General features: G+C 41.7%; 1 protein-coding gene across 1 annotated transcript; it reads right to left on the bottom strand.

The window, feature by feature from the left end:
- Window positions 1-2,087: 2,087 nt before the first annotated feature.
- On the bottom strand, window positions 2,088-26,622 carry LOC126188190 (natterin-4-like). Its single transcript, XM_049929723.1, has 4 exons — window positions 26,465-26,622; window positions 8,250-8,455; window positions 2,620-2,769; window positions 2,088-2,525 (listed from the first exon to the last, which is right to left on the bottom strand). Exons 1-4 carry the CDS (start codon window positions 26,469-26,471, stop codon window positions 2,442-2,444), a joined length of 447 nt encoding a protein of 148 aa, XP_049785680.1. The 5' UTR covers window positions 26,472-26,622; the 3' UTR covers window positions 2,088-2,441.
- Between the last annotated feature and the right edge of the window lie 786 nt (window positions 26,623-27,408).

The raw sequence follows: 27,408 nt of genomic DNA, 5'->3' as shown, positions 1-27,408 counted from the left end.
AGTTGACACTTCGCACAATGTGGCTGGTTTTCTTTGAACAGAGCACTCAATATTATGCCTGAACCATTCCACAGTGCTCGACTGCTAAAACAATTAGATCACTTCCAATTCTTTGTCCAGCATTTTGTCTTTGAATCATTTAATTTTGTAGTTCATCACAGGTGAGTGTACACTAATGAAACTCACATTTCACACACAGCCCTAACAAAAACACTACTGGAGCCTTCTATACAAGATGTGATCCAGCATCATTATGAACTTGTTATAATCACAGAAACTGGCTTACATTAGGTAAGCTATGCATGACACTGTGTGAAGAGACATTTAAGGCTGCCACTTGTTATGACTGCGCAAGCCATAAATACAACAGCCTTTTGTAGTGTAATGGCAAAATGTAGTGGTTAACATTTCCTGGTGTGTGGCAGCTTGAAGGTTTGAACTTTACTGCAGTGACAGCTTTTATTTTTCAAAGTCTCAGCAGAAGATTTTGATCATTTCATTTAGTTAATTGGTTCAAATGTAACTTGCTTCCAATACTTGTCATGCCATTGTCATTACATTGACTTTTTATTTGCTCTTACTTCTGTTAGCCTTGTTTTGTTTGGAAGCCTTTTGTCACCTATAATTTGCAATAAAGTGCATCCTGTGTAGCCTGAAACACCATTAACAAAGCAACTGCAATTTTAGTTCTGCTGCAAATTGGTGATCATTTTCTAGGCAACATTGTGCATCACGAGGTTGTGATTAGGTTAGGACATGAGTGTAAATTCAGGACTACAATAGCTTTTGTCTATCACAGTTAAGTCATTGCACTTACAGTGTCAACATAGTATCTCCCATTTTTGTAATACCTTGCATGACACTGCTTGGCACATTGCTCAACAGTACACATTAACAGCATTTGTGAAGTGACCCACCATGTAACCTATAAGTAGCAGCCAGCAGCAGATTTGGCAACACTGTAGCAGTAAGTGACAGCTCTCAAGTCATTTCCTTCTTACTGTTTCCATACTAAGGAAAGCAAATTTTATAAAAGCAGTTGCTGCAAACTTGTTCTGGGGTAACTATACAAACCACAGCAAAAAAGAACACCCTAAATATATCCCTCTCCTTCCAGGTGTACCCCAGTACATTCAAAAATTTTATAAAAATCTTGGGAAAGATATTTGATAATGGTCTTTTACATTGTAATACTGGCATGTCAGGGATTAACCATGAATGTGCAGGAATTTAATTTGTGTTAAGTAACCCTGCAGTTAAAGCAATTGGCAGTTGCAAACTGAAGTAGAAAAACAGTGCAATAAACTTCATTTGAAGTTTGCTTGGCAATCACACAATCAAGTATTTCAAGGTTAATACAAACTATAACAATGGTTACTTCACAAAAGATTATAGAATAGTCCAGCAACATAAGAGCATCCGTTAATTGATAAGTTTTGGCAGACTATGTAATTGGTTTGTGCTAAGCAGATCACTCAAGAATCTTTACTATGGTTTCTGACTTACAGAAGTCTTACTATCAAGTAATTTTATTTTCATAAAGGTGATGAGAAAGAAATATTTGAACCAATGGCTATTTAATATTTATTTATTTTAAAAAATATTCTTAGTGTAACTGAAATCCAGGAACAAAAGACTCTTAAAGAATCTAATATTTACTTCACAATATGAGCCAGAGAATGGGTTTCAGAGTCAAAATAGGTACAAATGAATTCATTCAGTCTCAGTACTACCCATTTGCTTCCCACTGAAAGACTACAGGCAGAACTAACACATTAGTTACTTTTGTACAGTTTTAAAAATATTGACTAAGCAGTCTGACCAGCTTTAAAAAGAAGTAGACAAGCATCTGATTTTTGTATAAATATTCTGGTTAATGTACTGATAGGTAACATGTTTGAAAGTCATCCTATTTGCACTAGTGTGATAACTATGGAAACTAACATTTTTCTGAAATGCAGTTAAAATGTTAATAGTTCAATTCCAGAAAACTTCAGTAGGACAAATTCTGTTATGTTTGACACCTCACTTCAAGAAACAGAAACTGATGCACAATTGTTTAATAAGTTGAAGGATAGGAAACTTCCTTAGGCCATTTTTGTCTTTATTTAACATTATACAATTTTACATAATCAATAACAATCTTTATAAAACAAAGATTCACATGCAATCATGAACACAGCCTGCTGTAAGGTAGTATTTATTAGAAAGGTTTAGTGTTTAACAATACTGTATTATTAAAATTCAAAGTATACAAAAAATAAATAACAATGCCACGATTCAAGATCGCTTTTCCATGTGTTAAGGATAATTTACTTCTGTCCGTGCTCTCAATGTCATTTAACTACACACACACTGGCAAATTGAGTTTTCTTAAAACAGAAAATCTTGTACCTGAGAAATCTTTCTTCTGCAAGTTATCTGTCAACATGGAGACAGCCCTAGATGACAAGAACCTCATAATGACTATAAGCAATCTCTCTTCCTCCATAAGGAATGTAGCAGACTGAATGTGACTGATGGACCTGCAAAATAAACACAGACATTACTTCAGACACCTGATCAGGGGAGAACTGGATTGCACCATTTCTCAGTTCTCTGACAGTGGTGAAACCTCACCTTTCCTGGTGTTGTTGTGCCATCATGCTGGACCCTGGCTACATAGAGGGTCTCACCATCTGTCGTATGTCCCACAGGGACAGCCCCGTCGGGAACCTCGCCGTTACTGGATGGCACCCATTCTGCAACACCTGCTCCCAGCACCAGCACCTGGCAAAGTATGACTTATTCCAATTCTCCTGTGTTTCTGATTAAACAATATATTTCCTATGAATTGTGTACCCAGATTTCTTTTGGTATGCAAGAGGTTTCAAGTCCTAAAAAAACCATTACACAATGATGCAAATTTGTTACTACTACTCCATTCAGTTATATTGAACACTTTACTAATGATGTTTAAACATTCTACTGTGCTGTCTTCATGTCTGTAACAATTTGATAAGCTTTGATGGGGACCACCGAATATGGAATACAAAATGTAGAGGGAAGAAGAATGCCAATGGAGACTAGGGCTGTTCTCTACAAGACTAGCTCAAATTTACATGAAAACTATTTTCTTATCCTGAATCACTACCTAAACATAGGCAGATCAACTCTTTTCTTTGCTAACAATGTCAGATATAGAGTGAAAATAATTTCCTAAGGAATGGCTTATAAAAGAAACATTCTCTTTAACTTACGTCAAACTTTAGAACAGTAAATTAAGTTTGTTACTCTGTTACTCCAGCCTACACCAATCTGTTGTCATACAGTTGACCAACCACTTGTTGGCATGTTAACTCTGTTCTTAAAAATGAAGATCTGGTTTCTGTCCATGTGTTATTTGTCGACTCCCAGTCTACCTCACCGAGATCTCCAAGAAAATCAAAGTGTATGAAGTATTAGCTGAAAATGTGTAAGATAACAAAATGGAAAAGGAAATAAATGAAAGTAAGATGGGAGATATGATATTGCAAGAAGAATTTTACAGAACATGGAGAGATTATGTGCACCAGGGAAGTGTGTTACAGCCACTACTATTTTCTGTATCTATAAATGATCTGGCAGACAAAGTGGGCAGCAATCTATGGTTGTTTGCTGATGACATATGGGAAAGTGTATGTTGAGTGACTGTAGGATGAAGCAAGATAAGACAAATTTCAGTTTGTGTGATGAATGACAGCTAGCTCTATATGCAGAAAAAATTAAGTCAAAGCAGATGAGTACGAAAAAGAAACCCTTAATGTTTGGATGCAGTGTCTTGCTTGACACATTTACATTATTTAAATATCTGGGCATAATGCTGCAAAGCAATACGAAATTTAACATGCATGTGAGGATTGTGGTAAGGCCTGGCTAATGGTCTACTTATTTATTGGGAGAATTTCAGGAATGTTTGTTCATCTGTAAAGCAGATCACGTATAGGACATTAGTGTTTGGGATCTGTAACAAGTTGATTTAATGGAAGACATCAAAGCAGTTCTGAGGGAGATTGCTAGGTGTCACCAGTAGATTTGAAGAAAAAGCAACTTTACGACAATACTTCCCTACTTTTCAAGAAACTCTTGAGAAAATTAGTGAATTGGCATGTGAAGGTGACAGCAGAATGACTGCTGCAGACAAATATACATTTCAGCGAAGGACCATTAACACAAGATACTAGAAATTAGGACTCATGGAAGCTGTATTTGTGAATGGAACAGGAAATGAAATAACTGTTAGTTGTACTTGGTACCCTCTGCCATGCACTGTGTTGTGGCTTGCAGAATACCTGTGTAGATGTGGAAGTCTAAATGCATCTCTTGGAGTTGATGAAACACCCTCAACATTGTGATCTTGGCAACAGCCAGCCATCACCAGAGTATTCCACCTGGTAAGACACGTGAAATACCATAAAATTCAACAAAAATGTAGTAGTTCCTTTTCCAAAGAAGGTAGCTGTTAAGTATTAAACTATCAGTTTAACATACATTTGCAAAATACGTTACTTATCGACGAATGGAAGAGTGGAAGAAGTTTACCTCATGGAAGATCAGTTTGAGTTCTGGAGAAATGTACAAATATGTGAAACAATGCCATGACTTATCTTTAAGTTAAAGAGGCAAACCTACTTTCTTAGCATGTATGGGTTTAGAGAATAATAACAATGTCGACTGGAATACAATCCTTTAAATTCTGAAGATGGCAGGAATTACATTCAATTTGTACATAAACCAAAAAGGGCAGGGAACAAGAATGCAGTATGGTAACCTCAACCTCATGTTAATCTGTTATTGAGTAAATTGTATAGAAAAGAGGAGAAATATGGAAAGTGAAGTAAGTTTAATGGAGATGAAAAAAAATTCAGATTTCTGATGACCCCTTAACTCTGCCAGAGATGGGGGAAAATTTTATGAGTAGTCGAATAGATGGTAACAGAAAATAGTGTAATTAAATTTGACCATACTGAGGGAATTAGATTGCAAAATATGACACTATGTAGAAGAAGAGTTTTGCTCTTACTGATGATGGTTAGGTAGATGCAGACTGACCGTATCAAGAGAAGCACTTCTGAACATGAGGAATTTATTGTAGAATATAAATTTGAATGATAGTTCTTCCTGAAAGAACTTTTCTTCATTGTATCCTGCTACAGAAGTTGAATGAGGACAATAAGCAGTTCAGAAAACAATGAAACAAAATTCTAATGTGCTGTTACTGAATGCTGAAGATTGTCTGATGACTGAAGAGCTACTCCATCTAATCAAGGAATGAAATTTGTGGCATAGTCTGACTCAGGTATCTAATGGAGAAAGGATGGGGATAAAAATTTTAGAGGGAGACCAAGGCTAGGATCTACTACAGAAGTCACATTCAAATGCATGTAAGCTGGAGAAGTTATGCACAGTTGAATAGGCTTGCACAGAACAAATTAGCACAGAGAGCTGCATCACAAGTCATCTTATTGAAGATAGTGAAGACCACAGGTATTTTTTTCAATACTCTCCAAAGACATACTTTATATTTTATATGGTACGACTTGTCCTCTATAGCTTTCTGCACAATTACAGGAATATTAAAAAATTCCTCTGGCAAGGATGCTACAAAAGACAGTTGAGGCTTCACTGATATTGGTAATGTGCTGTGAAATTTTAACAGCACTGAGCACTATGGGACTTAACATCTGAGGTCATCATCATCTGTCCCTTAGAACTTAAAACTACTTAAACCTAACTAATTTAAGGACATCAAACACATCCATGCCCGAGGCAGGATTCGAACCTGCAACTGTAGCAGTCACACAGTTCCAGACTGAAGCGCCTAGAACCGCTCGGCCACAGCAGCCGGCCATGAAATTTTATGTTTATCTATTTTGCAATACACATTTGAAAAGAGCACATTTGGTTGGCTTTGCTTCTGGTTTCTTTTGCAAATGATGTACACCTTGCTTGTACTTCTTTCCTCCAATGATAATTTTTGTTAACTTTCAAGCAAAGTAGTGAACACCCCAATGAACTAGCTTCATTAAACTCTCAGTTCAGCACTGTAAAAGTGATTGAAGAGTCGAAATATTCAAAGTTCTTGGCAGATTAAAACTGTGTGCGAGACAGACTCAAATTTGGGATCTCATTTTTATGGACAAGTGCTCACTAACTCTGCTGCCAAAGCGAGACACTTGACCCATCCTCACAGCTTTACTTGTGCAAGTACCTGAACTCCTACCTTCAAACTTCGCAGAAGTCCTCCACTGAAATTGGTGTGACTAGCACTCCTTTCTTCCCCTTCCCTCAGGTTCATTCAACTTTACAAAAAGTTCTGTCAGAAAAGCAGTTCTCAGGAATATGACTAGCAAGTCTAGGACAACCACAAGTGAATTACATATTGCTACATTATCTTAATAAATATCTGGGATTAAAAGCAATACGAGCTTGTGCTTACCTGTTAAACATAAAAGAGAAGAGTAATTCATTTTTACTGCATCATGTTCTGTTACACAGCAGAACAGCTCTGCCTTTAAATGAATCTGAAAAGATGGTTGGGTCTGGTATTCTGTACAGCTCTGTCTGCTGGTGAATTATTTCACGGACACTTTCACAGTTTCACCCTTCTGTTTTAGAAGTGATACTTATTCGACTTTGTAGAGCATTATGGTGCATTACACAATTGCCACTACTGTTTACAGTATGTCATGACCACGTCTTTCCCACATTCACACTCTTAATTTTGCACTATGTTGACAGCCATCAGATGTTTTCTGATGTTCAATTAAGCGACCCACTGCAACATCTCAGTATCCTACAAGTTGGACAGATGCTTGTAGAACCTGACTGTGGCAGCAGACAGAATTGTCTATTATGCTGGGAGGTCTGATCTGTAACCCAGGTGCAGTAACCAGCCCAGTAGAACGTCCATCGCACACTGCCTGTCGCCGGCAAACGAGCATGGTGCGGCTGTCTTACTGCCCAATTTGTCTCCCTATTTTTAATATGGCAAGTGATCGCCTGCTCCTCCCACCTACCTCACTGTAGATGTAATTGAAAGTGAGCGCAGCTGAATTCCGGACGTGCCAATTTTATGCGACTTCTTTGTCATACAGTTGAGTGGTACATCACTCACAGGTGTAAATCACTATAGTGATGTCATCTGGTTGTGATAGATGTTTCTACACGAAGTCCCACTTATTTAAGCTTCTTCAAATTTGTGAAAGCTAAGTACGGGAATTGATTGCACTCCTCACTGCCCACTGTAATATCTCTCTCTCTCTCTCTCTCTCTCTCTCTCTCTCTCTCTCTCTCTCTCTCTCTGAAGTGCGAGTCATTTTATTGCATCTAATGCCGCAATAGGCACATATCGGCATTAAATAGCTCACTTCTTCCTCTCCTGCAATTGCTTTGCATACTGAGTAATGCTGTCTGAGCTGCTACGGGAATCTCATCTGTGGTACTTCTGTACTTTTAATACGGAGTTAGAGTGACAAAGTAACTGTCTTTAGGTAAGCTTATTGATAAGCCCATTTAAAAGCTGCTTCGATTTCCTTTAAGGTTACTGTCTTTTCAAGAAGGCCACTGACACAACCAACCAATTCACTGACATTTGGCAAGTTGTGTGGGTAAAATCTAAAAATGGCTGAGCACTATGCGACTTAACTTCTAAGGTCATCAGTCGCCTAGAACTTAGAACTAATTAAACCTAACTAACCTAAGGACATCACACACATCCATCCCCGAGGCAGGATTCGAACCTGCGACCGTAGCGGTCACGCGGTTCCAGACTGAAGCGCCTTTAACCTCACGGCCACATCGGCCGGCCGGGTAAAATCTAAAATGAAAGACTTAAGGTACTTTGGGTCGATGCCTGCCTTCTGCTTATTTGAAGAAAACCACCCCTGAAGTAAATGACTGAGTCAAAATTAAGGTGATCAATAGATCATTAAAAACCGAGCATTTTCCATTAGGATGTGAGGTCACACAAGTGCATATTTTCCTATGAATTGAGGGAAAGTAACTTATGACTGCTGTTTATGAACCCAGCTGCTACGAAAATACGCGTCTGCAGCCCCCATATATGACGACTAGTGCTCAGTTTTCAAGTATTTATCAATCCTGTGAATGTAGAGGATACGGCGGGTCATTGACTTCAGGGGCAGGTTTCTCAAACCTGGAGGGATGTGCTGGCCTTTCACTTTAGGTATTACACCCAAGCAAGCCGTCAGTGGCGCCTGCAGACGCACCTCGTAGTGGAACTTTGAGTGCTCGAGGCAGTTCCAGGAGACGAAGGCGCCCTGGTGCGTGGGCGCCACCTTGGCGGGCAGCAGGTCCCCGGCGTGCGGCGCGCGCCCCACGTACAGCGGCCCGCCGTCCTTGTCGGTGCCCGCCCGCACCGCCCGCGCCGGCACCTCGCCGTAGCTCCCCTCCTGCCAGTAGTAGCTCGTCGCCACTGCAACACCGCGCGCGCCATCACAGAATGCTGTACGGTCAGGTGCTGCGTATAAGTCTGTCGGTAAACTGAAGAGCGAGCGAGCGAGTCCCCACTCTGCCTACCCAGCTACGTCACGAGGCACTTCTACAGGCTGCTTCACAACTTACAAGGGAACATCCCCATCGCACCCCCCTCAGATTTAGTTATAAGGTGGCACAGTGGATAGGCCTTGAAAAACTGAACACAGATCGATCGAGAAAACAAAGAAGTTGTGTGGAACTATGAAAAAATAAGCAAATTATACAAACTGGGTCGTCCATGTGCAAGATAGGCAATATTAATGGCAATGTGAGGCGAGGAGCTCCGTGGTCCCGTGGTTAGCGTGAACAGCTGCGGAACGAGAGGTCCTTGGTTCAAATCTTCCCTTGACCGAAAATTTTAACTTTTTATTTTCAGTTTATATGAAAAACTTATGTTTTCATCACCTTTTTTGGAGTGATTATTACATCCACAAGAAAACCTAAATCAGGCAAGGTAGAAGAAACTTTTCACCCATTTGCCAAGTGTACTAGTTAGGTGGGTCGACAACATATTCCTGTCATGTGACGCACATGCTGTCACCAGTGTCGTATACAAAATGTCAGACGTTTTCCTGTGGAGGAATCGGTTGACCTATGACCTTGCGATCAAATGTTTTAGGTTCCCATTGGAGAGGCACGTCCTTTCGTCAACTAATCACATGGTTTTGCAGTGCGGTCGCAAAACACAGACACTAAACTTATTGCAGTGAACAGAGACGTCAATGAACGAACGGACAGATCATAACTTTGCGAAAATAAAGAAAGCAAAATTTTCAGTGGAGGGCAGATTTGAACCAAGGACCTCTCGTTCCGCAGCTGTTCACGCTAACCACGGGACCACGGAGCTCCTCGCCTCACATTGCCCTTAATATTGCCTATCTTGCACATGGACGACCCAGTTTGTATAATTTGCTTATTTTTTCATAGTTCCACACAACTTCTTCCTGTTTCCTCGATTGATCTGTGTTCAGTTTTTCAAGGCCTATCCATTGTGCCACCTTATAACTAAATCTGAGGGGGGTGCGATGGGGATGTTCCCTTGTTAGTACCGGCCCTGCCGCGGCGCGCGTTTTAAATCTTTGTCGACGCCATGTACAGATACGTCCTGGCAGCGTTTATTTTTAGACAAATGCGTTAAGACCATAATGAATCCAAAAGACGATAGCTTCTTCCGAAACAACATAGAGTAAGTAATATTAACGTAGGAACGGAAGTCAGGATTCTGCTACAAATACAGAACCGAACGCCTGTTCATTTGAATGTATGTACCCGCCACTGCTGTTCGTAAAACGAACCCCGTATGGTGAAATCAATCTGTAGAATTTAAGCCTTGTTCTTACTTTATGTTTCTATTAAAAGCTAGAAATTTCCAGGTAAATCCCATTTTACACTGTGTCTTACATAAAACATCTTTCTGCCAAAAAAACTTTTTTTTTACGGCAGTAAGTAATGTCCATAATGTCATTTTTTGGTTTATGTGAAAGTCCTCCATCGTTTGTCGAATGACCGATTTTGTGAAACTGCCTATAACGAAGAGTTTCCTCCCAAAATTATCAGTTTTCCTTCGTGGCGGTTCCAGTAAACCACGCCGTTTGTTTTCGCGTTTCTTCCTTATGCGTCCTATTGTGGCGAGGCTGACGTTTGCATAAATTGCAGCCCTCTGATTGGGACTGGTAATATTAGCCCATAGTTCTTTTGTGCCGCCTCTTTAATACATGATTTTGTAACATTACAGACAATCGAACGCTCGTTACTCCATAAATACCTCCTCTTCTCCATATTCTGCACATTTTCTTGCAATGCAGGGCGATTATCCATCACTTTCGGATACCGAAGTATATCAGTAAGCATACAAAATTAACTGTCTGACGCTGGCAATTAAGATCCCACGAACAGAACGACGTGTATCACTGCTCGCTGATCTACACCGCTAGGCAGGTAACGGGCAACTGATTTTGGGTGCCCCTGTAGGCCAGCGGCAGGGTTCTTCTGGGAAAGGCCGCTTCCCCCACCAAAAGCACTGCTCGCTCTTCAGTTTACAGACAGACTTCTCTACGTGCACCCTGGCATCCAATGCGACCAGTTACCACAGGGTAATAATGGCACGTTATCTACTTGCTACGACTTCTTACGAACTAAACTGTAATATTATGCTAATGCAGTAATACCGTGGAGGTAAAAAGAGGAGTCGTCATGACGTCAAAACTTGAAGCCGACCCAAGCGAAGATCCGCCATGTTAGCTACCCCAAAAAATTCGCTTCTGGTGGTTTGATTCCGTGTAGTCGTGAAGTGTTTTGTTAAAAAATGCCGGCCTGCGTCGCTTAGTTCAATTCTTTTTATCTTGGCGGCTCGCGCATGCCCGCCCAGACGCGGGAGATTGCTGCGTTGCCAGTTGCACACGACGCACGCTCCAAGAGAAGCAGCGCCATAGTATAGCGTAGTTCACAAGCTCGCGTTTAGGGGGGAGCGCGCATGAAGTAAAGCCACCACGGCCGCATTAACCCTTTCGCTGCTGCAGACACGTGCTCCCTGCATTCCGCGCTGTGCGCGATTTTGTCACTTCACTGCTCGCCTGTGCAGACATGGTGTTCCGACTACTTTGACGCTTATTCGATTCCACAAAAAACTATTTGGCCCAAAAATTAGATTTTTATACATCTTCTTGACTGATACCTTCCCCCCATAAATGACTTAATTTTGTTTCGATGTTCAACGCAGTTATTATGCAACATTAACTATAGTAAACCATTGCACGAAATTTTGAAGAGTTTGCAGAGGTAAAAGTCCATAGAGTATACTTTCCGTATGGTCGATTTTAGTTGCCACAATGTTGAGAATGAAATGAGGACAAGATACCCAAATTTTACATAAAATTTACTGTATAACAATATCTCGTTTAATCGAAGTACCACATAGGTGTCGTATGTAATTTTGACAAATATTCCATTTTTCGCGACTGTAACAAAAGTTTTATTTACACAGGGCACGTTTGGCATTATTTTTAAAGCACTTCAATAAATCAAAAGGAAGTAGACAAAATACATTAAAACTGTGGACTTACAAAAACATTAGGACTTTAATATACAGTCTATCAGTGAAGTGCTCTGAGCTATGTCAAACAAAATTTTGTGTGTGGCACACACAAACATTTATTTGCTAAAAAACTGATCAGCCAACACAAACGTTGAATACTGTGTTACCGCAGCACAAAACTACGAAAGGTGACTTGGAAATGGAGGAGACAAAATCTGTACACTGAAGATGCTTCAAAAGAGAGAAACGCGCCTCGTCTAAAGTCGCTTATTACAGTTGCAGAAAAGGAATATATTTCAATACCATTGGTAAAACTGCGACTGTGGAACAAAAACAAGAAAGAGAACATGAGTACCATTGTGTATGTGCCGTACCTTTCATTGATTGAAGTGCTTTAAAATAAAGCCAAACGCGTCCGGTGTAAATAAAACATTACAGTCGCGAAAGACTGAATATTTCTCAATATTACATACGATACCTATGTGGTACTTAAATAAGATATTGTTATACAGTAAATTTTATATGAAATTTAGGTATCTTGTGCACATTTCATTCTCAACGTTGTGGCAACTAAAATCGACCATACGGAAAGTATACGCTATGGACTTTTACCTCTGCAAACTCTTCAAAATTTCGTGCAATGGTTTATTACATTTAATGCTGCACAATAACTGCGTTGAACATCGAAACAAAATTAAGTCATTTAGGGGGGGGGGGGGGAAGGTATCAGTCAAGCAGACGTGTAAAAATCAAATTTTTTGGGCCAAATAGTTTTTGTGAAATCGAATGACAAGTGTGTCAAAGCAGTGGAAACACCATGTGTCTGCACAGGCGAGCAGTGCAGTGATGACAAAATCGCGCACAGCGCGGAATGCGGGGAGCACGTGTCTGCAGCTGCGAAAGGGTTAATGACGAGACAAAGCACTAGAAATTTCAAAAAAATTGCATTCAAACGAATATAATTCGTGAAGTAAGGCACTTCGATATTGTTTTTAAAAAAATGAAAAAATTAATTACCACACAAGGTTTGAACTCAATCTTTCGCGTGGTGGGCAAATACCTTAGTCGTTACGCTAACGCAGCTCGTGCAACTACAGACGCCATGAGGACTAACACATTACGCAAAATGCTGACAAATACTGTTGGTATGATTATGAATTACTCACGCTTCGTCGAAGTACAAGAGGAAATAAACTATTACCGCTGTTCTTTATTGCGAAAAAGCGGTTCGTGAGATTGATAGAAACACCTTTCCTTGCTATCGCCTGAATAAAGAGTCTTATTGCTTGTTTGGTTTAATTAATAGAATATGAAGCAATTGTTATACAGAATGCTTTTTCCAAACTTTCTTTTATAGAAAGTCTGCTAACAAGACATTGCTTTTGTTCTAGTACTTTATTTATGACTGAACGTTTCTAAAACTGAACACACTCGTCCATGCTCTGCACTGCAGTCGAGATCTGGCAACGTCGTTCTCTGTTCATTGGCTGACTTTTGTGACGTCAGATGCGCAAAACGAACCTAAACTCGGCCGCCAACATAAATGACGCGCACTTTAATCGTTCTGATTGTAGTCTAAAGTTTAAACAAATCACATTTCATTCGTAAGTGGGCTTCTTTAAGCGCTATTTTCTTATATATACATGAAATTCTGATGCACTATAAAGTTTTACAGTATGGTCTTATTTCTGTGATTTGACTTTAGATTTCCTATCAATCCAACGTGAAGAGCTCTCTGGAGCTGAGCAGTACACTTGGTTTTCATTGTTTGGTTATTCCCAAGTAACCGAAAAGTCCTGTCAAGGAATAGCCTGGTAATGGGGACCAATTTTTTTTTAAAATGAAATAATTTAATATAAAAGTAACTACATTTAGTTAATTAAATCTTCAGTAAAATGTGTTACAGTGGTTAAATTGTAAGTACTTAAAACGTTACATATTTGTTAAAGCAAAGTTCCCTATCTAAGACCAGGCTTAGATCATTACATTAATCATTGTGTTGTCGTGTTACCCTGTAAATTGCTGTTATTTGCCACACTGAATGTCATTTGGTAGTTACAATTTAAAAACAAAGCAGATGGGTAAACTAATATGGGCCTGACAATCTTAAATTCAGTTCTTTTCCTTCGTAATTTAACGAATCTTTCACTTTGTTGACATGACACCTGGCTTGTTTATATCATTCCTGTATACAGCTATGGGACACCCAAGGAAACGAGGTAAGTTTCTTGCAAACTGCAACATTTTAAATTTGCATTTTACTTGAAAATACAACGAATACAAATCAGTGCCTCTAAACTATAAATCATTGCTTTTGGAGTTCTGGCTTTATCAATGATCGACACAAACACAATGCAAGGGAGTAGAAATAGATTGCGAAAGCACGCTTTTCATAGTACATACTTTTCTCGGTTGTTCGAGGTGTACAAACAAAAAGGAATTACACTACTGAGGCCAGAAGCGTCATATTTTCGTGTCGTATTACTGTATCGAATACACATTTAAGACCAGAAAAACGTTTGAAGTTGCGTTCCTTATGCTTTGTTGTTCACTAAAACAGTAACATTTACTATATAAAATGAATATCGCATGCACACGGCAGAAATAACGAACAAGAAGCAATTGTAAACAGTCGTCTGCTAATGTTTTGGGGATCAAAGATGGCGGTAGGCGCCGCCCACTGGCTTCAAAATAACGTACAGCGTAAGTCTCCCCTTATTCTACCTCCATGGGTAATACACACGGTGGACCGTCTTAACCCGTAACGGGGAATAAGTAGGGATAGAGATGAGCTGCAGCAGGTCGTAGATCGTTGTCGCTGACAAAGAGGGTCACGCATTGCTGCTAAACGTGATCTTCGATACGATTCGAACGTTGAAGTGATTTTTTTTTTAAATGGGAGCTGTAATATTTTATTCGAGATCTGAAAAGAGGGGCAAATTTTACATATAAAATGATACAGTATGCAAGGTACCGACAAGGTTCAGGCAAGGTACCGACAAGGTTCAGGCAAGGTACCGACAAGGTTCAGGCAAGGTACCGACAAGGTTCAGGCAAGGTACCGACAAGGTTCAGGCAAGGTACCGACAAGGTTCAGGCAAGGTACCGACAAGGTTCAGGCAAGGTACCGACAAGGTAACGACAAGGTTCAGGCAAGGTTCAGGCAAGGTTCAGGCAAGGTCGAAACTGCAAATACAGTTTTGGATCTATAAAAAAGGGTTCTATAGGGGTTAACTCTCAATAGAGGTGGGATACAGCAAAATACCATGGTAGATGGGGATTGGCAGGGGCGTAACTGGTCACCTATCATTACCAATAACTATGATTTTACAGTTATCTATCGATGGTGTTTTTCGTTCTATGGAAACCCCTATTTATGACGTCGGATTTGGAAAGAGCAAGCAGAGATTTGAACTTTTAATTAGCGTGTTTATTAGCAAAAGTAAATATATCACAGTGTATAAATGTTTTTGGGACATTTGCAGGACATAAACGTCAATAGAACTTAGATTATTGATTTAGAATTGGTTTAATCAGTTCCCTCGCCTCTCGTTCCTCACTATACACCCTCCACTTTGTATCTGACATTGTCCTATGCTGTATCCCCCGTCTATTCTATTCTAGGTTAATCCTCAATAGAACAAGAAACATTTGTTTATTTGATGTTCATTGAGTTAGCCTTGACACTGAATAGTTTTATACGCGAAATTTGCCGCTCTTTTCAGATCTTTATTCGGATATTAGGGTTCCTACTTCAAAAATCACTACAATTTAAAAAATCACTAACTTCCAAATCGTCTTTATCACGTTCAAGGTCACGGCCATTAGTTGCAGAGCGTGACCGTGTTTGCCACCTACAACTTCTAGATGAACCATTTTGCTGTACCTCATCTCCACCCCGAGTTACGTCCCATTATCGATTAAAACAGTCCTTTGCGTGTGAGTAGGCTGCAGAGCCACTTCACAGTGGCAGTGGTGTCCGAAGCGAGAGGAAATATCGAACTGCGAGGGTGTCATTGGCACAATTCTACGCCATTTCCGTCGATTTATCGAAACATTGTAAGGTGTATCGTTTCTCTCCTGCGAGCTTCGAGAACTTCGTGACTCTTTCGATGCAACTAACACACAACGTTCCACGCCCAGCGGCGATGCACGTCGCCTTCAAACTCACTTCACCGTAACGTCCCTTTAATTGCTCTTGTTTCTACAGCTACCGAGCTGAGATTCACGTTTCTGAATGTCACCGCAAGAGCGTATTATATGAGACTTATTCTGGAGATTTTTGCGTCCTATACTTTACTGTCAAAAGACATCAGAAAATGATGTCGGTTATGAGAAATATCAAGATCAGAATGCCACGACATACACTTACAGCCAACAGAAAACTTGACAACGTTTGAGAGTTGAAGTGTCAGAGAAACTACTTCGAATAAGAAACTAGTTTCGCTAACAAATTTTCTCGGGCGTCTGAACAACAAAATGGTATGAATTAACGAGATCTGGGAGAGTTGAGTAACTCATTCTTTATATGCTTACAACAGTGGTAAGTTACAAAGTTTCCGCGTTCAGCATCTAAGCCAAGTGGTCGAGGCGGGACTGTGGTCTATACCTGGCTGGCGTTCCCTGCTGTTTCTTGAACCCCGCCTACTCTGCTAAGCCGCACAAGGGTGACTGGACACCTTTCGCCTTCACAGGTTTGAAATACACCGAGTTCTTGTTATCTCGGCGGGTAGACTACTGGTACGTCGTTCGCCTCCTCCAGCGGTGCTGGAACCTCCTGCCGGCACCGGCGCCATGAGCACCACTCGTCTACAGCGCAGGCACGGCAAGGAAATATCTGACGGAACTAAGTTGTTATCGAGAAGTAGCAGTTACTGTAAAAACCGATAGTGTGTGGCGGCATCTGTTTACTCAAGTGCGCGCTACGTTCTCACATAGATTTGGCTGCGGATAAGTGAGCAGCACACAGCGAGTGAGCGAGTGACCGCCTGTAAGGTGCTCATTAGCTCATGGAAGTGTCAGACTGCGCTCCACCTGTTTACAAAGTGTATACTCGGGTGTAGTGCTAGCTAACTACGTAGAGTGACCGTAAGGAATTCCTGCCACTATGGAAATGATCGTCGGTAGGTTAGTATAGCTGTCAGTTATTTATGTACGACAGTTACTTCTCACTCACATTTGTTTCTGCGAGTTGTGGTCTATCATTAGAGGTAACCGTGTCCCGGAGTCCGTTAGGTCGCAGCTGACATACTAGAATGAAACATGTGTGTTCGTACCACTACGGAAAAACCGAAGGCCGTCAGGAGCTTCCACACAGTTTATTTGGAATTAAATTCCCGGTGGGACGTGAAACTTTCAACACAGCTCAAAAGCGGATGACAATGCAACACTAACTCGCTTTCTTGTGTAGTGTGTGGCGGAGGGTACTTTGTGTAACACTGCTATTTCCACCTTTTCCTATTCCACTCGCGAATGTCCCGTTAAGGAAAATTACTGATAAGCCTCCGTGAGACTTCGAATCCCTCAAATTTTTTATCCTGTCTTCACGACACGGTAGATACGTAGTAGGAGGCAAGGACTCACATGAAGAGAAACTGAAATAAAGCCGAAATTTACAAGATGTCTGTTGTAATGCCACTAAAATGTTTGAAAAGCATCACACATACAAAGACAAAAAATTTTTTTTATAAATCATGCTTTAAAATGAAGCAACAAGTGCAAAATAATGTCTCCTAGCGCCATAAATATTCCTAACCTCACACTGACATTACTGAAAATCTGTGCTTGTGTACACTGTACGAACGTGGTATCACGTTAGGGGTTCCAAAAATCTGAGGATGGCTTTAACATAAGGCGAAACCAGACTATTTTGTAGGCTCTTCTCCGTTTTACAAACGTTATAAATAATGTTACATGTACGAGACCCTCACCGTTCTTAAGGGCTGGATATAATTACTGACACACTAAAAACTATTAAGACCCTGTCGGTAGCTGAAGAAATTTTGCTGCAACCTGGCTGTTTTTCAAACCTCACAGAAAAATGTGTTACCATGCTCTCAGTTATCTCAAATGGAGTATCGCACCGGAGAAAACGAATCTATCATGTTAAGTTTATTTTCGTGTATTTCGTGGCCCTACACTTCATTAAGTGAAGAGCATCAGTAATTAAGTTAAGAATTTCGCCTACAATATTCAGCTTAGGTACTAGTTCGCACATGCGAAAGCACGTATCTAACATTTCACATGTTTTTGGGCCAAATTTCACGTAATTTCTGTAGCAATTTCGCTATTTAATTTCTAATAGCGACACACATGTAACATGAAACACAGATAATCCTACAAACATCAACTAAAATGTAATGAGCAGTTGGCAAGCTAATTCGTTAATTAGCACGATTCAGCCAACACTCCAAACTTATAGATTCCACCTACTTCCACAGCACCCCCGTCTGGCGATCTCTGTATTGAAAGTATCACTGTTGTAAATAACTATCAAAGTAAAAAACCATAACCGCGATATCTAATGCTTTGAAATAACCGTTTGGCTCAGCTCAACTAGCGCCAGCACGCGTTTCGTCGTTCGGCCAGACTAGCTGTAGACGTTTCGACACCGCATGACCTCGGGTGGTAGTGCGGTGCGTACTGAGCAGCGGGATATTGCCTCACAGCCTGCAAGCTCTTCATGACTGCGGCAAGCACAGCAGGACTCTTGCCATGCAGTTCTGAAGTGGTCGCCACACTCACCTGACCGAGAGACTGACAAGCGTCCGTGATGGAGAGCGCTTTGTGCCGGCACGCGCAAATCCCATTTGCCTCCGTACAATCTAACGCTGCATGAAACCTTACAAGCGTCATTTAGTGGCTTCGATATGGACGATGGCGGAAAGCTTGGTCGGGCAGCAATGCGAGGAAACGTGTGCAGGTAAAGAACGGTCGGGAAAACGAAAAATGGGTTCTCACATTAAGACACTCGCTCAAGGGCTTGCAACATGGCTGATACGATTACTTCAGGATCAATACTGAAACGACAGTTGACATCTACTTCTGGGAACGCCTCCGATTCAAAGGCAGGACATAAAAATACGAATGGCGGCAATGTTGCTGTTCTTGCGCGCTTCAGATGCTCTGTAGACTTCAGATCTATGCCGATGCGTGTTTATCTCATCTCATTCTGCCCCAGTTTATGAAATCCTACCATATTTTAACTTTTTTACTCTTGTTTTCTGGGAGAATTTACCTTTTCTACAGTGACATACGTGTGACAGGTTCAGCTGCTCCGTATTTAGTCAAACAGCATACCGTATCCTACATACTACGTTGTCTTACTGTGTACTCTCGAAATGAGGCTAGCTTCCGTAGTTTCGTAAGCGTTTTAGCTGCAATTTGCGATTGATTTTGTTTACATCGTGGTACACGTGGCCGCGACGAAGATGGCGTCACAACTGACGTCTGCTTGTGTAAGTTAGGCCTGCAGCTGTTACGTGACACTGGCTCATTTGCACACCTTCGAGACTCCGAAAGACAACCGCTAGTCGGACGAGTCTTTACGTTAGGCGTGTTCGGCACTGGTCTTTCTTAGCAGCCGCGAGTGCTTATCGTCAAGCATTGCACGCACTGATGTTTAAAACAAACGCCTGGAGGTTCGTGTTGGGATTGCGTTAATTGTGTCGGAAAAGCAAACTGGAAGTTGCTACTACAGAAGGGTTACATATTTTATCATGCTACAATAAGGAACCAGTCAATGGGAAATTAAGCATTGCAGTTTAAAGGAACTGAAATACGGTACCGCCAAACAGTGCCGAATGACAAACTTTTCGTGGGGAAGGAGGTGAATTGCAGAATGCGAACTGCACTTTTTCTTTACAAATACAAATCACGGAAGTTCATTGCAACATTCTATTGAACTTTCCTCGCTTATATCCATTGCAGAGAGCAGCCGCCCCCCTCCCCCTCCAGAATAAGCTTTGTTCGCTCCGAGGCACTGCACACTGTCCACCACTAGCGAGGTCGGGTTCCATAATGTACACTTTTAAACTCAGATTTATCCCGTGGTAATAAGGCGTCTGCGTGTATTTAACTTACAAGAAGCATTTCTTTCGCACAAAGAAAAATGTCTAAAGTAATTATGCGGCGCAAATACAATCATTACTAACGAAAGGGATCTGCCGTCCTCTTACTGTGAAACACATGCTGCGATTCAGTGCAGCCACGGCGGAGGCTACTGTAGTCGGTGACTTCCTCAGTGGTGGCACTTAACCACCGCATGTTTACTACGGTCTGAAGATGGCAGCCGGAGCTAGTCATTTTGTCAGACATGATTAATTGTGCCACACACCTAAATTACACTCTGAACAGTGACTGAACACCTGCTTGACAGAGATGCCTTCCTTCACAAAAATTGTTTTGTTTATGAAATGGGTCAACTTCAGGTATCGTAGACTTCTGATAAAGTTAATACCGATTTTTCTGTACAGAAGCGTGATAAAATTCCTTGACAGACGCCAGATATTAACAGACTGAACATCTAGAGATTCCACTGAACGTTGCAGCCTTATTCAGTAGTACACTTAAAAAATCTACGGAGGTTTTAATTACGTGATGTGTTGTTGGTTTCATCGTAAGAAGACTTGCACTGCACTTACAAAGCGTACAGCCATTCACAAGCTATGTAGCGTATCACTCAAAATTGGCGATTTCTGTTCTGTATGTCTTTCATACAGGAGGCCACAGCATCTTTGGGAATGCCTTCTGCAGTACTCTGAATATTGCGTATAACACTTGTCACATATTTCCAGGTTAAATCTGGGTGTGTAATGGCTTCTGCATCCGGCTATCCTCTGATGCTCTCTCACACCAAAGCCGGTGCCATCGAATCTCTTAAGAGTGTCCCAGTTGACAAGATTTGCGCCAGAGCTCATCAAGCTATAAGCGTAGCGAAACAGCTAAAGCGACTTGGCATTGCTCTGTTTCGTGTATTTCTTTCAATTGCTCTCACTTACACAACACATTACTCTAACAAGATTTTCACGATTTCAAAACATCGGCTCTAAGTTACAAAGCTGTACTACTCAGCACCAAACAGACATTCATTGAATATCAATGTCAGGGGATTGCTCACAAGAGCACAGCAAGGCCTTTGCAATCAAAACGCTGATTGGAGGATGGATACTAACTTTCTTTTTTACGATCGTGAACCGTAGCTTGTTTCAGTTATTCACACAGATCTGTTGCATGCGCTTCTCATAACTGCTACACGAAGGAGTTCCTCCTGACCTCACTGCACCGATTTCAAGGTTTAGCTATTATTTAACGTTACACCGACAGGGTGCAGAAACATAATGCAGTCTAACACAGTCGACAAAATTGTTTATGCGAGATGCTTCGTTTCTTCAACTGTTTCTGCAGTGAGTTTAAGAAAATATTGTTGCTATAGTTCCTTGATAATATTTCAACTCAGTAAGCGGAAACATATGCACGTACGCAGCAATTTCAGAGTTCATATGCACGACAGAGCATACGAGAAATGCTTGCAACATGTGCGTTCGAGCATGCCTCCTCTGGCTTCGGATAATTTCTCGAGTCATAATGTAAGGCGCTGTAACCTCGTCGATCAAGATTCTTAAGCAGAATGTGCTTGTTTAGTTTGTATTCTTTCCCTCTCACTTGGGCTGCAGGATTTCGCAATTTCTCAAGTGCTCTCTACCTTCGTTAGCGGCATCCTTCACGGTACGAGTCCTGGAAGAGGCCAAGGTCACGCCAGTCCCCCCACGCCTGCCGAAGACGTCATACCTGTTGCGCTGGGTTCGCTGATTTGTATAAACCAGAGATTTTAACCAGGCCTGGAACGTAATGCCCAACTCCATTACTGGCATGCTCCTCACAATTTACGTGCGTTACAAACTCGTAACACGCTGTCTTTTCAACGCCACACCTGCTCGCGTTACAACGATCGTTTCCTACAGGTCTGCATCCGTTAGGTTGGGGGACGACACCAATTAACAGTAGGCGAAAGATTCAGACTCATTTCTGCACCTATCCCAAATATGGACGGTAATTCATTGCACACGGTTTCGGGCAGACATTGCTGAGCAGTAATGGTCGAGGAATTCTAGCTAGTGTCGCACGCGTGGCAAAGCCGACCGACTCTTGTAGGATTAAACCCCCGAAGTCTTCAAACGTCCAACCATGAGAACATTTGTCAGCTGGACCGATAAACCATCAGCCTCATACTTCGTAACAGAGATGAACAGCCAGTAACGTAAGCGCCTGTAAGAGGCAATGATTTTGTACTATTAAGGATACAGAGTACAAATTTGTGTGTTAAAAATGACGCTGTTTGTAGTGGATTTGTTGTTGGTGTTGGCATCATCTTTGATAAAGGAAGAGGCGTAATGTAAACAGCGTGATTCTGTAGGCTGTCGAAATAACTGAACGGAAGCGTCCGATTCCACGCGTCTGCTTTGACCCATGACGTAAGGGTGTTGTGTGTGACGCCATTTCGGCGCGGAGTTTATGAATTTGTTGTTTTTGATGGCCGTGCGTGCGCGTGTGCGTGTGTGGTGACCGACCTACTTTGCAGCGCCGAAATTTGTTGGTGGTAAGTAACTGTTTTTGGGACTACTTTTTCGAGCTCTATTGTATATTTAATGTGTTAATTTATGTAGAGATGTTTGAATTTTTGAGGTGTTTTGGTTTTGTTTTTCGTAGTTGGTGTTGGTTTTTTCGTGTCAATACTTATGGTTCACCTATATAGGCCAGGGGAAATGACCGATTCCAATTTTCGTAGCTTTATCTGATAACAATTTTCGTAGTTTTTGCTGCAGGCGTTGGTGTTTTGATATCGTCCGCTGCGGTTGACCTATGTAAGTCAAGGTAAGTGTCCGATTCCTGTAGATTTTTTAAATATTTTTCTTCTTGTTAGTCACTGTGTGTGTTTTGGGATCGTGGTGTGTCCTTTTTACTGTTACATTTAGCTTGTCCCCTCCCTAAAACCGCCAATTTCCCGCGGCTGCCCCGTTAGTTTGATTGTATTTTTTGAGGGAGACATTGTCGTATTTACGTATTTTAGTGTTGGTTGCCTTGTGTATGTAGTGACATCATGGGCGCCATACTGGAGACGCTTAGAACAGCTATATCCACCATACTGATGACGTCATATGTCAAAGACTGGTGGGATCTAACACTTCCGTAATCCCAGAAGCAGGAATGGCTTAGCGTCAAAATTAGTTGTTCTGTGTAGATCCTGCAATAAATATACCTCGAAAATGACTTCGAACATTGTGCATATTTCATATGATATGAATTTGAACTTAGTGTATGCAATGCGTGCGATAGGAAAAGGAAAAAAAAAGGCTGCTCAAACGTTGTTCCATGAATGGTGTTTTAAGTGCTACTTCTCTGGAGAATGGAAAAGTTGTTATGTTGAGTGCTTATCTAAGTACTGCCACACCTACCATGGTAGCACTGAAGGACATAATGAACATCAGTGTTCTAAGAGTTATGGTTACAATGGAGGTATCCAGTGTTATGAAGCTCTAAAAATATTTGAAGAGGTCGCTGCCCGTTTATAACGTTAGATATACGAAGTACCTAGCAGACTAAAGCATTCAATAAAATTAATGAGTTCATTGTTTATGGTGATGCCTTGGTAACGTAGCTGCAGTGTCGTGGACATATACGAAAGAGGATGTGTGCTAGACTGACGAAGCTACGAAGAGAAATCAAAGGAAAGTTTCTATCTGATGGAAAATCTCTGGCTGAGGTAGATTGACAAACTGAAATAGACCACCTTCATAGTTATTAGGGACTGGCCATTAGACGAACTGCAACTCTGAATGATGTTGTAGCAATGAGAAAACTGTATGGGCCACCTATTTTCATAAGTGGTCCACAGATGACCACCCTGTTCACGGACTTTGCCCTAAAGGAGCAAATTCTTTGTGTGGTTGCCAAAAAGGTAAAATATGCCATCATAAGCAATCGCTTACTGAGCCTGTTATGAATGAAATAAAATCAATTTTTAGAGACCTGAGTGACCCTGTTTTGCTTAGTAAATTTCTTCATGGGGTCACTCAGAACACAAAGTTTCAACTAGTGCATATGGGAAAGATTGCCCAAGAATGTTTTTGTAGGACTAAAGTTCGTGTACTAGATGCAGTGATACGTTTCAATGATGGAGTGATAGGAAGGTTAGAAGTCCTGAGAAATTTAGGCATAAAATGTGGCTCTAATATGGAAGATCAATTGCTTCTATGGGAGACAACAGGTGCATGAAGCGGGAAGATTTGCTCTTCAAGTTACCAAAGAAGCGAGACATGCTAAAAGGAATGCCAAGAGGGAGCATGAAGATGAAGACTGCATGGTGAAGACTATGCTTCAAGAATGTTCTGAGGCACAGTTTAATTGGACTCAGCTCTAAATTCGCAATTACTTGCAAGTTGTATTTTTCAGAATTCAGGTACAAATATTTCCTGAAGTTCATGAAGCTTTGCTCTAATTTTTTTTCTGTAACTTGCAATAGTTCGTTCTTATGTAATGGACTTAAGCTTTATTCCAGAATCAACGATATTATAGAAAAAATAACTTATTAGGAAAAACTTATAAAATTTAAATGTAAGATATGATATTTCTTATCCTTTTAATATATATATATAACAGGTGGAATTAAATAGGTCTAGTACCTCAGCCATCATGTCATGCATATCTGGTAAAAATTTTGTCTCCTTCAAATGAATAACATTGCATTAAATGGTACCTCAATTTGAGGAAGCATTTTGGAAAAAATAATTGCATGAACTTCTCTAATTTTTTAATAACCTTAAACGGGTGCAAAAATATTCGAAATACTTCTAATTTGTTTAGAAAGTGTGCTGCATTACGTGATATCAACAAAAGTCTGTAAAACATACATTATCATTAACAGTGCCTGAAAGAAACAGGTGTTTATTTTTACATAATATTGATCCGTAAAAGTACCCTGTATCCTTAAGTAAAACTCGGAAACTTATTTGGTTGGGCCTGTCTACTTGCCACCGGGTCCTTTCAAACATCCACTTCATACGAACGCAATACACGTTGGGACAGAAGCCGCAGTCACCGGTAAATTGAGTCCACTGATACCAACATGTGACTTAAGACTTCAGAGAGAACAGAAAAAAATTGCTTGTATTTTAGTTTCTGAAATATAGACTGGCAACAGCGTAGCCCAAGGTCTAAGGGTGGAATGTGAGTTTGCTTGACAGAGCCAAGGAATGTGCATACGAAATATAACTTTGAAGAAATTTAGGTATCGACAGGTTTTGTACGCAATTTCGATGACGTCATGGGTTAAAGAAGAACTCTGACGGCAGAACCACCTTTACAGAAGCAACGTTCATGTGTAACGTCATTTATATAGATCTATATACATTTAAGTGCCTGGCAGGGAGTTCAACGAACAACCTTTAAGCTGCTTTTCTACAGTTCCATACTCTTACAGCGCGCGGGAAAAACAAACACACAAATCGTTCTTTACGAGCTCTGATATGTCTTATTAGGATTACTTGCCCCTAAGCAGATCGGCGCAACAAAATATTTTGACACTGAAGAGAAATGCGGTGATGGAAATTTCATGAGAAGGCCATACAGTAAATGCGCCCAATTCTCACTGGCTGGTATACGATCACAACAACAATATGAAAACCAAATTTCAGAATTATACGAAAACCAAAGAGGAAGGCCTTTGTTAATATGAAGTACGGATTGCGCAATATCTCGAGTTCCACTTACGAGATGAATCCAAAAATACTTCCGTACACATTCCGTCTAACACTATTACGCTGTTAACAGTATGAACCACATACTACGTTGTCACCATTTTTCTAAATGCTACTCCTAGCGTTCTTTACAGACGCCTGACCTCGTGGAAACTAACTCTTTGCTTACTAGTATGTTGTCAATAATGCTTAATTTAGATTCTGTTGTGTGTACTGCTCTTCTGGAACATCTAGGTCACTTTGTGGCTTACATAACGGTTAGTGAACGGAAAACAGGGGGAGGTAGCGCGCTATAATGGACATTATCTGGCGCAGGAAGTGTGTTTACCATTCATTGTGAACTGACTGTAGAGCGTTACTCTAGTTCAAATTCGAAGCGGTTCTGTAACTTGAAAAAACCTAACGTGCGGCAATAGCTGTAGGGACATAACTTACTATCTAGACAGGAGCCTGACCAGCGGACCAATTTGTCCTACAGTAATTCGCTAGATACAACGGAGTTGTGAGGAAGAGCAACCAGCTCAGAAACACGTGGCTACTTCATGCTCCGCCGAACAACGATTGCGTCACACACCTCACGAAGATGTCTGAAGTGGGCATTTCGACCCATGCGAGCAAAAAACAAGACATTTTGTTGTGACAGTATTATTCTGAGCGAAGCTGCTGAACACATCATACTACATTAGGGTTCAGACAGCATAAAATCGGAGAACCACACGTGTTTCGACAGCACTGCGATCCACGGATTACTGCGCTCATGCCTTCACGCCTTAATCAAATCTACACAGTGCTACCAACTGCTGGAAATAGGTCACCAGATTCAAACGTAGCAGCTGCGAGGCCCTCTCGCGCATGCGCTCCAGCGTAGAAACTGACTTCGGGTCACGTGTTGTTGCACAGCTGACTAATCACAACACGAGGTCCATTCGTCATCGATAAACTAGTTCTCAAAATCCTAAGATACTGGAAGAACGTACATAAAGCCGCATTGTCTTTCGAGGTGTGGTTTACGGTTTTCTACTACTGCGCTGTTGGACTCTTGCCAGACGATAACGATCTGCCTCAGCCGACACTGCCCTAACCCGAGCAAAGAGGTTGCACCGCACACAAACTCCGGAATTCTTAGAAGACGAAAGGGCGTGTGTAGAGACCCACTTACCGACCATTCCGCTGCGTTAAGCGTCGCGTAGTGCAGTGCAGCTTAGACTCCCGCCCAAGGACACGCTGGCCGCGGCGCACGCACGGCGCTGCCTTGCGTAGCTCTGTGACTCTGCACACCGACTCGTAGCGCCTCTCAGCTGCGACTGAAGCCGGCGTGTTCTGTGGCCGGCAGCGCGGCCTGTGCGGACGGTGACGTCAGAGTCGCGCTATCGAACAGGAGGCGGCTAGCACTGCCGGCTTGGTGGGGCTTGGGGGGGGGGGGGGCGGTGACGCGGCGGGACGGGGAAAGCCAGGCGGCGGCTGTTGGGGCCGGACGTGTTGTCGTCCCACGGCCGCGGATCCCAGCGTCCTGCTGGGCGGGCGTAAACAAGCCGCGCCGCTCCCCTCCCCCTCCCCCGGCCGACAGCTCGGCCGCTGCTGCAATCTAACGAAACAGGGGCGCGGCGCTGACTCAGTCCGCGGGTTTGTTTTCCGGTTTTCAAAGCGCCTCTGTACGCACTGTTGCGCAAAACTGTTCAATACGTGGCATCCGTTCAGTTACGCCACGGTAGGTCAGGTCAGTCGTATCAAAAGGCACATGCGAAACAACTGTCAGCAACTAAACCAAAGAAATAAACTACTCTCTTGACGTTCAAGGGTTGGAAACACCGCGAGAAATGAATGCCTGTACATAAAGGTAGCCACTGAGCCACGCATGCAGGTTACGCTGATTTATTTGATCACGAACGGCACCTGTGAAATGTCCTAAATGAGTTACACGTGCCAGTCGCAGTCAGAACAATTTTCTGTAGAACTGTGATTGCATTATGATGTCAGTGAATGACCGCTGCTAAAGTACCTACGGAAATGAATATCACGCTCGCGAATCCGGCAGCACCTAAACATCACGAAGGGAGCTCCATAAACGAGGAAATCCAGACTGGGGTGGCCGAGCGGTTCTAG

Source organism: Schistocerca cancellata, chromosome 5 (assembly GCF_023864275.1).
Source record: "Schistocerca cancellata isolate TAMUIC-IGC-003103 chromosome 5, iqSchCanc2.1, whole genome shotgun sequence".
Taxonomy (NCBI): domain Eukaryota; kingdom Metazoa; phylum Arthropoda; class Insecta; order Orthoptera; family Acrididae; genus Schistocerca; species Schistocerca cancellata.
Note: the sequence above shows the minus strand (reverse complement) of the source record. Positions and strands in the feature narration are given on the sequence as shown.